The sequence below is a fragment of the Actinia tenebrosa genome, unplaced genomic scaffold, assembly GCF_029948245.1.
Source record: "Actinia tenebrosa isolate PJP-AT-01 unplaced genomic scaffold, QUT_ActTen_1.0 PGA_scaffold1__47_contigs__length_23844297, whole genome shotgun sequence".
Classification (NCBI taxonomy): Eukaryota; Metazoa; Cnidaria; class Anthozoa; order Actiniaria; family Actiniidae; genus Actinia; species Actinia tenebrosa.
In genome coordinates this window covers 6,441,124-6,456,169 of record NW_028292578.1, presented here as the reverse complement: position 1 = coordinate 6,456,169, position 15,046 = coordinate 6,441,124, and the positions used below count along the sequence as shown (strand labels likewise).

Genomic DNA, 15,046 nt, shown 5'->3' with positions numbered 1-15,046 from the left:
TAACGTTTAGTTTAGTTCATTTTGCGGCTTAACAACCACATTTCTATTATAACTATATATATATATATATATATATATATATATATATATATATATATATCTGACTGTCGCTATAGTTGGTTGACATTACGACCACTAGCAAGCGTCACATTGGGATGTCTCCAGTCTACATAATATTAACATGATATTGGTGTTTGATATTAGCGATTGATATAAGTGATTGACTGAGCTGACTAAATGACTAGTAAGTAAAATAAAACTAAAGTTTGCTACGTTTGTTTGTTTGCAACATCTAATTCTATCTCAGTGATTTATGATATTAATAATAATAATGATAACAAAGAAGATTCATTGTCTTTGGTAACTGAACAAAATCTTAAAGGTTTCACTTAGCTTCTTTTTGTTTTTATTATGCATATTTCACACTGCGGTGAAGCTGCTTCTAAAAAACGTGCAAATCTGCATAAAAGTTACCTGTTAATAAGTGTATACATATTTCTATATATAGAATTAGTATATATTATGCCTTGCACTAGGTACGATATATCCTATAAGCTATCCCACGTATGAAGATGTGTTGTTAGAAAGAGCCATTATAAAATGTTATATTCAGTGAATATATCCATCTATCCATCCATGGCAATTTATCATGCATGTGACTGACTCGAACTCATTCGTGTGTGTTAAAGACACTGACTGACTGACTGACTAACTCAGTAATAGACTAGAATGTCGTATGTATCCTGAAAACTCAAGAGTAAGAAGCCCATCTACCACCTGTCGTTATTATTAATGCTTTAAATTTAAAATACATTATAATAATTATTGTACCTGTTAAGAGTGGCGTAGCTCAGCCAATACAGGTATTCCTATTTGGTTAACAAATGCCAAACACTTGACTCACCAACTTCAACATTCAAGCCGAGTTCATTGGACATGCAGAATTCATAATTCAGTAAGTAGGAGAAGACAAATGTAACACACTAAGTTTATGACATATCCTACTCATGTTCTCACTCAGGGCATCGAATTCAGTAACCCCGTCCCTCCAAATCTGTGTCGGTGGTTCAGCATCGATAACTGAAATCCTTGGGTAAGTAGTAATAGAGCCGAAGTAACAATTTGCCTAATGTAAAACTGATGTAAGAAGTCAGTGCACTCGTTTGTTCGCTACATACTATTAATTCTTAATTGGAATCTATCTAGTTCAAGCAAATTTAATTAACTAGATTTTTAAGGCTTTTAAATTCGACAGAAAAGTAGGAAGTTTTTTCCCTAAGCTATATTTAGAGACCTTGAGGTAAAACGTTTGAAGTAGTTTGAAAAATATTAAAAGCAAATGGGTACCGCAAGGACTACAAGTAATAGTAATAGATGCTGTGGTTATTAGCTAGCAGGCAGGCAGGCAAACAGGCAGGTAGGCAGGAAGAGGTAAGGAGGTAGGTGGCTTAATATGCTGCTCATCATTCCTCCTTTTACAATCTTTCTCTTTCCATTTACCTCGTTTTTCCTGTTCTTTTTAAACTTTTTCTAACATTAGAACTTGACTAAAATGACTAGATTCAAACTTTTTCTTCTCATTAATAATAGTTATGTATTTGAACACTTCAGGTAAACACATTCGTCTTGAATGGATTAATCAAGAATTGAATATAGAATCGGTTTACCCGGCTGAGGAAAACGGCGAGCATAGTCTTCTTCCAAGGAGGATTCCACTCAACTTAAGATTCTCATCCAAGGTAAGACGATGGTTTTAGGAAAGAAGCCTAATAGTTCTTTTACTTCACACAGTTTATTATAGAAATGAATTCTATTTTGGGTTTCGGCTGTCATTTTTGCAGGGGCTGTTAAGTATACTTAGAAGTGAAATCTAAAGCTCATGACATTGTTGATGGTTAGAGAAGTTCAGCAGTGTAGTCATGTACAATTGTATTTCTCACTACTAAGTTGTTTGTTAAGTCGTCGTTTCACGCACGCTGAATTTGTTTTTATTTCTGGCGATATTTCTGGCGACTTTTTTTATGGTTGAACAAGCAGAAATGTGCGAACTGCTGCTAGTATTATGAGAAACGAAGTCAGGCATAGAGCTTATTGAAAGCCAGTAAGTTAACCCACCAACAAAATGGAAGCAAAATCAGAAACTGAACGTAAACTGCTGAGAGAACCTTGAAGTTGATAAATGATATAATTCCACTTAGTAATTACTGTTATGACCCATAACTGGGGGAGGGAGGGCAGGCACAGTGCATAATAGCTGTAGGGTAGAATAACAATGACCTCACGTGATCATGACCATGCCCCGTGGTGATATTGCAGTATTTTTTACCATATCTACAATAGCACCAAAAGAGACCAAAGAAATAATAGGCTGCATAAAGTCATTAAGCACACGTTTGGTTTGCGATGAACAATTAATGCAGAGAGAATAGTAAGTAAGTAAGTAAACTCTTAATTTACTGAGGGTAGCAGTGAATAGCAATATGCTAACAAACCTGTGGCCCTCAAATATATAGACTATGAAGATATGTGTATAAAAAAAATATACTAAGAATGATGACTACAAAATAAAAAACCCCCACACCAAAAAATAAATTATAGCTAATATTTGTTATTATTATTGAGTGAACCAAAGTTAAGCTAAGAATAAGGAAAGCATTTTGATATATCAATTGCGTATCAATAACGTTTTATGCAAAGAAATATAACCAATTAAAAGGTTGATAGAAAATTGTGTTACTGATCAACCAGTTATGAGCCATTAACAAAACTTACTAACAGGTGTTGGAATAGAAAGCAGCTAGTCGGCAGTGTTCCCGCACTGATACTCATGAATTGAAAGTGTCTTGTTCAAGTGTCAAAAAACGGCTTGTTTATCACCTGGCAGGTCATAACTAAACATCACCAACAAGAAGAATTCCATGTATTAGTTTTTCCTGATTCTGTAAGTATAATTCATTTGTTTAGATTATTTCCAATCAGTAGTAACAGAATAATAGCCTTACAAACAGTATTAGACTTCCCTTCATTAATTCTGGTTAGAAATTAGCAAATATTCAAAAGTTTTTTGAAGAGAAATGAGTCGTGGATGTTGCCTGACATTATCTATAGCAAGACACTGCAGTTAACATATCTGTATGGATTCAACTCTCTTCTGTATCGGTGGACGAGCAGTAGTACAGATACGATAACTTAAATCCTGCAGGACTCACTGAAAGTTCATCTTTTTTTTAATTTTCTCATATTTTCATATAAGGTTGAGATTCACAGGAAAACCATTGACATTACATTAATTTCTCATGTACATCGGATCGAATAAACATTTATTGTAGCCGGCAGTATCAGTCCGTTAAATGTTTCATGATATACGCGAGTACTAGCATGAAAAAACTCAAGAAATCCAATTAATGTTGATAACAAGAAATTCAAAACGTTACCTCGTTATTCACGAGTTGTAAGATGTCTAAAGTTTTGTTTCAGTGTGCTATAGGGTCTGATAGTATTCATCTTCAGCATACATTAATCCAATGGCTCACCTTGCGATTTTCAAGAATTTTTGATACAACACTATTACAAGGTCTACAAGGTCTTTTATTTCCACTTACAACAATATAAAATAATACATAAAAAAAACATAAGGGCAAATTATTATGGTGGTAGAGTGCAGGAATACAACCCAAAGGGTTAATGAAAAAGCTTCCTACATTGAGATAATAAAAATTTATAACGTGTTTTAAACATCTTATGAGATGAGCTTGCTTTTATTTCGAGAGGCACATCGTTTACACATTGTTTACTTTGATGACTGAAAGATGGACAATAATGATCAAAATATAATGTATGATGCATGGTCATTACAGTAATGATAGTGGAAGAAAATAGCCATCATCAATACATTGGCCAGTGATTTGGCAATCCATTTGCGAATACATTGGAAGCGTTAATCAAACTTTAATAGCGATACCGATCAGAACAAAATGTAGTGGAGGGGTGGTAATACTGATAAGGTTGTTAGCAGATGCTACCCTCACACTTTACCATGCTACCCTCACACTTTACCATGCCACCCTCACACTTACCATGCTACCCTCACACTTACCATGCTACCCTCACACTTACCATGCTTCCCTTCTATATTTCAATTTTTTTGAATATCGGTTAATTAAGGCATCTTAATAAAGTTATGGCTGGTAACGTTTACAAGTCTAATTTTCATTCCATTAAAGGCCTATCTTATCACACAATAGCGAGTCTGACAGTGTTGTTGAGGATTTCTCTTTTTATTCATCAGTATTTCTAGATGTTGAACCGAGGGAATTTCACGTCGATTATTGCTCAAAGTCCGGTAAGTTCATTCTACTATTATTTATTCAGTCTTGCATGTAAACGATCAGACTCAGCCAGATAGCCATGCAGACAAATATCACCCTATCCTCACACGCACTGAATAAGTGTAGATTCAAAACATCACTAACGCATTGTAGAATACTCAGTTACTGACCATAAGAACCTTAACGCTACCAAAGGATTTTAGCGTTTTTCTTTCAAAAGAATTGTCTGCCATTCAAAGAACTATTTATTTATTTATTCTTTCAATTCACCTCGGTTTAATCTGATGCAGTTGTTGGATCGTGTTCAATGCACTGCATGACTATCTGTCTCTTGCATGAATATAGAAATGAAACGAATGCGGGGAAGCGTCAATTTACTATGCTTCCCACCCTACTACACACGGGATAGACCATAACAGCCAGCAGTTTTAATTATTTGGCACCCATGCTGTTATAACTGTTCAATATATGCAAATCAGCTGTAAAGTGATAGTTTGGTATTTCCATGTAGCTTGTTGTTGAGCCTGATATATTCAAGAAAGCGGAATAATGCCTATCAAAGTCAAATGCTTTGCCAAATAGTTTTTATATGTTATTTATATAAATATTGTCAAAACAGGCCGAGGTGCAGGCTGGGTAAAAACAAGACCCAATTATATATTCGTATTCATAGTTGACTTTTCAATAGATACAGGATCCAGAGCGCTATTTCCTATCAATACTAAATTCAGTTGATTGTATTAACACAATATTCTGGATGATCATAAAAAAGATAGTGGAGTAAGCCATTAATAAAGTTGATAGATGAAGAAAGAATGAGAGTGAGCCCTAGAAAGATTTCATAAAACGGTCCAGCCGTTTGTTGTCATTTATTATGACCAAAGCTTTCAGCCTTTGGGGGATTTTAATTTTTAATGATTTCACATAATGCTGGAAGTAGCGAGTATGAGAATGAAAAACTCATTTTTCTATCGTCACGCAAGAAAAGTTAATTAGATGTGTTACTGACCTATCAACTTAAAAACTAAACTCTTCAGTCCTGTCGCTCTAGGCAATTCCTCATGTTTTATCACTGGAATATTAAGGAATTTTTCCAAACTTCTTTTACAAAGTTGAGGGCAAAGATGCCCAAGGACGATGAGGATGAGGAGAAAGATGAAATTCACAAACCCAAGAGAGTGAGGTTTGCTGCCAACGACATACATCATGAAGTCGACGAGGAACCTGATGAAGAAAAGCCTATAAGACGTAAAGTACCTTCCTATATTATTGGGCATCCTCTAGCCGATTATGATGCTACTGAAGGATCGGTAAGGATTTATTTATCCAGCACGAACAGCTGCTCATGATGATTTCTTACTGTAGTTAACATTAGGCTCTAGGATTCAGTTATTAAACTAACAAAATTCAAGTATATTAGAATAGTATGTTTTGGTTGATTTATTAAGAATGAAGTGATGGTTTTAGTATTGGCTGATGCAAGTCTTGTAACTCAGTTGTGGTGACTCCGTGTCCTGATAAGGCTAAGCCGACATTCTGATAGTTTTGCTTAATAAACTTCTGTGGTTTTGGGTCAAATGAAATATTTACGAAACGAAAACGAGAATCATTTCTACTAGTTACTTCTCGTCGATCAGTTCAGTCAGTTTTGGATTTGTTCAACTTATTGTGGCATTTTTGACTTCCGGGTGCACATTTCAGATTCTAGTGCTTCACATTGTTGCCGGCAATAGTTTCATCATTATTTTTCAGTTTTTCGGTCTATAATGAAACAAATGGTAGAAAATAGCGAGAGAAGGGTGTTAGTATAGGAGTCAGTCGAGACACTGATCAACTTATTACTTAGTGTGACTGTGTTGGTCTATATATAATAGTGTCTTCAAAAGATGTTTGAACTAAACTACTGAACAATCTGCGTCAAAGACTTCCCTTTAACATATTTCATTATTTTGCAGTATTCATAATTAACACGTTTGGTTGTCAAAGCAACAGACTCGATCTTTATATTTTGATGTTCAAACGCTCAAGTTTTGTATCAATTTGAATTGTGTCTGAGATCGCTTCTCAAAAGCAAAATATCAGATAATTGATTTGAAAACAGAGAATTGCCTGCCTAATATCACGGGGCCTAAAAGCCTAAAAACTTTATCTTGAAAGCTTATCAATTGAATGTTAGTTATATGTTTTGTCATGTTGTCAAATGAATGTTAGTTATATGTTTTCTCATGTTGTCAAATGAGTGTTAGTTATATGTTTTGTCATCATGGTTTGTCATGTCGTCAAATGACGAGGTTTATATATAAAAAACAATTTTTGATAACTAATGTCAAAGCAACGAGTGTAACATCGAAAAATATAGAATAAGAATCAGGCTTGTTGACATTTTGTTATGTTCTGTCCTTAACAGCGTCCTTCAGAAGAAACGTATATTGTTCTTAGTACCAGGCTAACATCGAGTAGTTACCAGGCCTACAGGTATAACCTTGGTGCGTCACTATGGTGCTTGAGTCCTGTCAATCCATTGCGCATTCTTACTATTCGTATAGTAACACATCCGTATCCTTTACAAGTCCATCAGCCAATGATTTACTTAATCAATGTCGCTTTTTCACTCATTTCATACACATTTCCTTAACGAATACAAAATACAGATTTTTCGAGATGTTTGTAATGGTTGTCATTCTTGTGAACTGCATAATATTAGCATTAAATGACCCACCCGAAGAAGCGGAGTAAGTACTGATCTGTAATGTACTATATGGTCTAACTGATAACCTACTGAGGGACTAGGGGTGGGGGATTGTTTTGAATAGTTGCTTATATTATCTTTTTGTCTGTCTACAGATACATATTCACTGCTATTTACACATTAGAAATGCTGCTTAAGATCATTTCTCGCGGTTTCATACTTCATACGTATGCTTACTTAAGAGACTCGTGGAACTGGCTTGACTTTATAGTTGTATTCTTAAGGTAAGCTACCAACTGAAACTAATCAATGACTATTTCATTCCTTCTCATCAATACGTTTATATTATTTAGCTATCTATCAATTGCTCCAAACATCGCCAGTTTCTCTGGAATACGAACATTACGTGTTTTACGAGCGTTCCGAACAATATCAGCATTAAAAGGTAATTCCTATTATCATTGTTTTTTTCTTATTCGGCGTAAATAAAATGGTTGTGTATTTGTACAGTTTCTCATTAAGTTTTTCCTTATCACAGGGTTACGTACCATGGTCAATAGTCTACTAAGATCGCTCAAGCTTCTGACTGACGTCTTGGTTTTGTTTATGTTTTCATTATGTGTACTTGCTCTAATTGGTTTGCAACTGTTTTCTGGTGAATTAAGGAACAAATGTGTACAATTGCCTTTACCAAACACGTCAATAGAATATGTTCGCTATATTAACAATGCAAGTAAGTGAAAAAATGATTCCTTTACATATGTATTTTGCAGTTCCTATGAGCCATTTCGAGGTTGAGCAATAATTTGGGTCGAGTTGACATTACAGTGCATTGTGGGACTGTTATAAGGGACAAATACCGACGCCATCTTAGAAATACCTGCCCTAAAGCAGCCCCACAATGCACTGCAATGCCAAATAGACCCAGTTTTTTGCTCAACTTTAGAATGATTAATAAAAGGTGATCAAAAGCTAGAAACATGCCGCTCAATGTATCGACATTAAGTTATTAACAAAAAATAAAAAATATTGATAGAGCGCCACATTTCATTTTGTTAGGTAACTGGTACTCTCGTGATGACGAGCCACTTATATGTGGAAACTCTTCAATTGCAGGGTAACTATTGAAATACAATTCTCCTAATATGTCGATTAAAATAGTTTGTATTCTTTAAGGCAGTTAATGCTAATAAACCACTGTTTTTTTTCATTGTCAGTGGCTGCCCGGTAAACTACACGTGCTTGAGTGGTGCAGGTCCCAATCCTGACCATGGCTATACCAACTTTGACAATATGGGCTGGGCGCTGGTTATGGCTTTCCAGATTCTAACCATGGACTTTTGGGAAAACCTTTATGACAAGGTAATCTAATCGTGCCTCAGTACATTCCAATTCAAACTTGTTCAGTAGTCGGTAATGAACAATACATTTTTTTGGTTATAGTGTCTTCGTTCTATGGGAGCTTGGTATATAATGTACTTTGTTGTCGGCATATTTTCATGCTCATTCTACTTGCTTAATCTTGTTCTGGCGGTTGTCTACATGTCCTATCATCACGAGATGCTTTCAAGTGAGGACGAGGTAATTATTATCTTACTTTCTGCTGAGTGACAAGCACTTCTTGTGTAAGTCTATTGATGATGATTTACTAGTCTACTTTTTAATAGGATCTATGTACTTGCAAGTTTGCCTTTAGAAAATTATCTGTAAGTCCAAACCCGATCTGACTTGGGTTTGTCTAATCTTATTAGACTGTATTGGGATATTCCGTCCAATGAGAACAGATATTAAGATGAACATGCATTCAATTGTAATCTTTTGTATTGAAGGAAGTACGGCGCAAGCAAAACAAGAAAAAAGCAATGTCATACTCCGCTGACCAAGATACTTTACGACGTCTGGAGCCTTTGGAACGACACTTGTATCCCCCGGATTACGAGGAAGAAGAAGAAGAAAAAGAACACGACGAAGACGAAACCAATGCACATGAAGCTCTCATTGGTGGCTCACAGATAAGCAACTCATCATGTGAACGAAATGGCCGACTCAAAATCCTGCACAGTAAAATGTCCAAGTTTGTTGAGCGTCCACTATTTGATGGAATAGTTACAGCTCTGATACTATTGAATACAGTGGTCCTTAGCATGTATTACCATGGCATGTCACCTGATTTAGAGTTGGTTCTAGACATCTTAAACGCCGTAAGTTTCAGTTTCTTGTTGTTCGATCGTATGGTGTTTAAATTCCTCAGCCTGGACCAGGCCAAGGTCTGGCTGCCAGAGTGCGAGAACTAACTCTTCGACTAAGAAAGTCGCGCAAAGAATGGAGAAGAATTACATTATACGTTGTGAATAATAAACAATTGACTGTTCCTCGGTTACACTGAACAGGGTTTATTTCATTCTTTACAGATATTTACCGGCATTTTCCTGCTAGAAATGATGATAAAAATTCTTGTCGTCGGCTTTTGGAAGTACGTTTGTAACAAGTGGAATCTGTTTGATGGTATCATTATCCTCGCTAGCGTTGTAGCATACTTCCAGGGAACCTCCACTGGAATCAGCATGTTTAGGATATTAAGACTGGTAACTAAGTGAACCATGCTTTTAACTGTAATTCTGACTCTACTATCTTTTGCCTAACAAATAGTTTGTTTTTTGTCTTTTCTAAGCTTAGAGTTCTTTACCTGGGTCGGTCATGGGAAACCATGGCAAAGCTGATTCAAGCCATTGCCCATAGCGTCGATCCCATCCTTAACATCACGTGTATTCTTGGTGTGATTATTTATGTATTTGCTGTGATGGGAATGCGTATCTTTGGTCCAGCATACACTGAAGAGAAGTTTGGAGCTGGTCAAGTACCACGCTGGAACCTCAAGGACTTTTCTCACTCATTTATGATGGTCTTTAGGATATTGTGTAGTGAATGGGTTGAACCACTTTGGGACTGCATGCGAGTGACTGACGCGGCTGCGTTACTCTTCTTTTTGCCTTGTCTAATAGTTGGCAATTTTATTGTAAGTCCGTAGCGTTCCATCTCGTCCATTTGAGTTTTCATTCCTTAACATTGACCCAAAGTTTTACCAGTTTTTGATCATTTTCCGCAGGTTCTTAACCTCTTCGTAGCTCTTCTTCTCAACTCTTTTGCAATAAAAGAAAATGAAACGATTCAAAAGGAAGAGAAACCGAAGAGAAAAAGACGATGTCGCTTAACTGAGACCAAGAAAACCCGTATGTACGTTGCAACATTCAGAGAAAGATACAAACTTTATCAAGTTAAGGTTTTGGAAAGTAGCAGAGCAACCGAACCCGGAATTGGATCTCCATTACAGGAAAGATATTCGGACGTGACGCCAAAGGGACATAAAATTGAAAATATCAATCGTATGTAGAATAAAAACCGCAATAACGCATAACTAGAATAAGCACGTCCTCCTTCAAGTAATGTATTAACTTAAAATGTATTCTTTGTGTTTGATTCCTAGTTGAGAGCATATCGCAATGTGGGTCGGACAGCTGTGCATCATCGAGTAATGTAGTAGATCGTAACAAGAATCCCAGTCCAAAACGATATATCATAGAGATAGACGACTGCTTTCCACAGTGTTGCATGATTTGCTACTGCCCTTCTGGCCAACACTTTTGCTGGCTCAAGTTCCGTTGTCGTGTGCGTTGTTTTGTTGAACATCGTTATTTTGAATGGTTCATTCTCTTCACCGTCATGATAAGCAGTTTTATATTGGTTAGTAGCTACTCCGTGTATATTGTATGTCAGTACACTCTTCTAAGTTTTGTTATTCTTGGCAGGTATTCGAGGACGTTCACCTTCCAGAAAAGCCAAACCTTCAACGAGCACTAGAGATGCTTAATTTCATTTTCGCAATTATTTTTAGTCTGGAGTTTTTTCTGAAGGTCATTGGATTTGGCCTGGTCAAGTACTTCTCGTCTGTTTGGAACTGTCTTGACGCTCTCATTGTATCGGTAAGTTATCTTTCACACTCACTAACCAAGATACTATCATACAAACTTTCTGCTACGCTTCACTTTCAGGTTTCCGTTGCATGTCTTTTTGGAAATCCAAATCTTTCAGTGTTTCGCTCATTTAGGACAATACGAGCTCTACGACCTCTCAGAGCGATATCGCGATTGGGAGGCATGAGGGTCAGTATAATATTAATTTGATGTTTTATTGGTGAAATTATTCATCGGTATTAAGACCTTATTACTTATGCCCATCAGGTGGTTATTAACGCTCTTTTTGCTGCTATTCCTGGTATTGGGAATGTTTTGGTCATTTCTATCTTATTCTGGCTTATGTTCAGTATCCTTGGTGTTCAGCTATTTGCAGGTAAATCATTTCATGGTTTGCTAACCTGGTTCGTATGTGATCGTTAGAGTAACGCTCTCTTTCAATCATCCAGGTAAATTCTTTAGATGCGTAGATGAGAACAATGAAAGGTTGCCAACAAGCGTCGCACCAAACAGGACTTCATGTCTGAACCAAACCAACTACCGTTGGGTCAACGCGAATGTGAACTTTGACAATGTCTGTAACGGCTTCTTAGCGCTGCTTCAAGTGGTGAGTTCAATAGCTTATTCTTAGCTCATATGAAATATCTTACTTTGTACGGAAAAGAGAAGATCACATCGTATTTTGTTCTTTTTTCAAAAGGCAACATATGAAGGATGGATGGAAGTGATGGCTGATGCTGTTGATTCAACCGAGGTATTTTTGATCTTAGTCCGAGTACTTTCTGGCCACTCATTGTATTAGTTTAATAACCTCTTTCTTTACATATAATTGTTTACTTTCTGTTACTTACACAGGTAGATCAACAACCGATGTTTGAAAACAACATGCTGGCTTATGTGTACTTTGTAGGGTTTATTATCGTAGGATCATTCTTTGTTCTCAATCTTTTTGTTGGTGTCATCATTGATAATTTCAACACTCTCAAGAAAAAGGTAAGCTCCATACCTAAAGTGTAACCAGACCACAGACATGTCAAGTAAGTCCTGTTTTTGTTTGGTATATTTTCAGTATGAAGAGATCAGTAGTATGGGGATGTTTCTCACAGAATCACAACGAAAATGGGTGCAGATTTTAGTAGCTGCATCAAGAAGAAAACCACCATCAAAAACAATTCGCCCTTCAGTAAGTCAACCGACCAATCTTTAACGCTAACACAATTCATACAGTACTAATATCGTTCAAGAATAAAGATTAATCAATAATCAATTGTTTATTCCTTATTTCAGGATTGCTTCCGGGGAAAGATATTTGATTTAGTGACGAGTAATAAATTTGAAATTTTCATTTTAACGGTCATCATGATAAACATGGGATTGATGATGGTACAACACTACAGACAACCAGAAGATATCTCTAACGTCATGAATATCCTTTAATAGCTATCCATAATATAATTGCATTAATCACTTCTTGGTAATCCTACTAATAGATTGGCGTTTTCACAAGATTGCGTGCGCATCCAAATTTAAGGAACTTAACGGGCCACGATACCAGAACACGAGTATTATCATGCATTGCTATGAAAAATTTTTAGATAAGAATTCATAAAATCGATTATTCTTCTCCTTAGATATAAAACTGTCTTCTCAATTTTGCTGAATTTGCGTTTTTCAGCTTTGTGGCCCGTCAAGTTGGATGCGCATGCAACCTTGAGAAAACGGTCTATTGTTTAATCAAACTCTGTGTGTTGTTTCACCTTGACTCACACCGTTGCATATTTGCACGGTCACACAAATTGCCAACTTCGTTCTTGTAGGAATCTTTCTTTTCGAGGCGATTATCAAACTGATTCCAATGAGGCATCACTACTTCAAAAAGGCTTGGAACATTTTTGACTTTATAGTTGTCGTGTCTTCTGTTGTAGGTTAGTAAGCACGTGTAAAATATTACACTATCACGCGTTAACGCACGTAACAAGGGTTTTCAATTCCTACAGGTATTGTACTGGATGAGATGAATACACAGTCAGGAGTGGTCAACGCTGGTCTTCTACGTGTAATTCGTGTATTTAGAGTAGCAAGATTACTCAGAGTCGTACAGTTTGCCAAACGAATACGTCAATTATTGGTAGCAATTATCATTTCCATACCTGCTTTGTTCAACATTGGAACCCTTTTGTTTCTTATCATGTATATCTATGCCATAATTGGCATGGCTTCCTTTGGTAACGTAAAAAAGCAAGGAGAGCTCGACGATTTCGTTAACTTCCAAACCTTTGGGAAATCCATGATGTTGATATTTCGCTTGTCAACAGGAACGGGATGGAATGATATTTTGGATGCTCTAATGGTACAACCACCAAACTGTGATCCAAACTATCAAAATCTTCCCAACGGCAACTGTGGTTACGTTGTAGAATCAGTCTTCTATTTAGTGTCCTATATTGTGGTTGTATTTTTAATCATTGTTAATATGTACATTGCCGTTCTTCTGGACAATGTCAACCGCGCCCACGAAAGCGACGAATTCGGACTATCGAAAGAAAAATTTAAAAGTTACTATCATAAGTTTGCCAACTTTTCATTGGGTAAGCAATACATTCCAGTTTATTTGTTATCGGATTTCCTGTCCGACTTGGATAAACCGTTCAGAATACCGAAACCTAACGACGATGAAATAAAAACATTGGCGATTCCAGTACGAGAAGGAAATGTTGTCCACTGTTTTGATGTGCTGAAGGCTCTGGTAAAAAGAACTTTACAGGAACATGGTGAATCGCCCGAAGCCTTTGAACAGATAACCGTACGTATGGAAGCGCAGTTTAAAAAATCATTTAGCAAGAAAGTATCTGTTGCTATTATCGGATCGACGATGCTTCGCTTTCACAGCACGCCAATAAAAACAACGAATGAAATCAGTTGATCAAGTGCTTGCGTGGGTCTAAGCTGTGGAGGCTTTACATCCGACAAGTGTTACTATGGAAAGTTGTCCATGGATACAAAGACAAATGCTTAGCAAACAGTTGTCATGGCGATCACCAACACAAGATGGTAACACAACGTTGAGTATAGCTGTTGTCATAGTGATCGAGGAATTCTTACAAAGTATAGTGACATTGAATAATTATTTTATAGTCATTTTATTGAATAGTTTTGATAAAAGGGAAATATCATCATAAAGAGTAATATAGCTACAATATAAGACCATTCGATGATTCCCGCGCAACAGACCAATGCCCTATATTAATATCTGTTTAGTAAGAGTTACACTCAGTAACATTTATTGACTTTTTTTAGGATGAAAAAACTTGCTCTGTTAAACAGTACAAAATATATTTTCAACTAAATAGTAGGGACTAGTACAATTTAGTACTACTATACAGTAATGTTTCATGGTTATAGTGAGTGTACTCTACTTCTGTTCTCGTTAGATTTTTTGTCTGTTTTATACATATAGAAAACGTTTCCAATGCTATACAAAATGTTTTTATAGATATAATAATAGTTTCGATGCTTGATAACTTTCTATTTTCTGATTAGTTCAAAAAACTAATACTTATCTCGGTTATCCATACTGATACTCTAGTTTGAAATGTCATACTACTGTAGTGTCCTCTGGTATTATCCTGCCATAGTTAATAGAGATCCTGCGAATACTAATGAATATAGAGCTAATCCGTTCTATAACGAGCAATAGTAAGATGAAATCATTCAATCAATTAGGTTTTTACAAGTCAAATAGCCTCGATACATCAGGAATTTTAGTAGCTTACTAAACATTTTTAAACCCTAACAGTCTTGGACTGTAGTCAAGACGCACTATGCGTCAAGTACACCTGAATTGTCAGCAACGTCAATAATGATAATAACGGTTATTTAATTGAATAAACATGAAAATTTTCAGTATATATGCCGGGATGTGTTTCATAATGTTTGTACCCGCTGATTCCAAATCCCTACATTTAAGGCATAGGTAGTAATGTTCATCTTGCTCAAATCGTTAAGGTACTCAAAATCCCTTGTAAGCAACCACTCTCGTGGGCGATCATCTGCTTAAA

The 15,046-nt window shown here is 36.2% G+C and overlaps 1 protein-coding gene across 4 annotated transcripts; it reads left to right on the top strand.

Annotated features, from left to right (window-relative positions):
• Positions 1 to 696: 696 nt before the first annotated feature.
• LOC116304519 (sodium channel protein 1 brain) lies at positions 697 to 14,896 on the top strand. Of its 4 annotated transcripts, none has more exons than XM_089032831.1 (28): positions 697 to 757; positions 1,022 to 1,093; positions 1,612 to 1,739; positions 4,289 to 4,342; positions 5,441 to 5,638; positions 6,736 to 6,884; positions 6,980 to 7,060; positions 7,173 to 7,301; positions 7,371 to 7,462; positions 7,556 to 7,750; positions 8,077 to 8,134; positions 8,235 to 8,379; positions 8,461 to 8,598; positions 8,847 to 9,218; positions 9,429 to 9,602; positions 9,689 to 10,033; positions 10,124 to 10,400; positions 10,502 to 10,758; positions 10,824 to 10,997; positions 11,067 to 11,177; positions 11,256 to 11,364; positions 11,438 to 11,595; positions 11,689 to 11,742; positions 11,844 to 11,981; positions 12,058 to 12,171; positions 12,276 to 12,415; positions 12,783 to 12,913; positions 12,986 to 14,896. In XM_089032831.1, the coding sequence occupies exons 4-28, from the start codon at positions 4,298 to 4,300 to the stop codon at positions 13,909 to 13,911; spliced, it is 4,710 nt and encodes a 1,569-aa protein (XP_088888957.1). In that variant the 5' UTR covers positions 697 to 757; positions 1,022 to 1,093; positions 1,612 to 1,739; positions 4,289 to 4,297; the 3' UTR covers positions 13,912 to 14,896. The 4 variants fall into 4 exon arrangements, with proteins under 4 accessions (XP_088888957.1, XP_088888958.1, XP_088888959.1 ...); XM_089032832.1 differs by lacking the exon at positions 697 to 757 and adding an exon at positions 792 to 955; XM_089032833.1 differs by lacking the exon at positions 697 to 757 and adding an exon at positions 2,885 to 2,941 and having other exon boundaries at positions 792 to 1,093.
• The last annotated feature ends 150 nt before the right edge of the window (positions 14,897 to 15,046 follow it).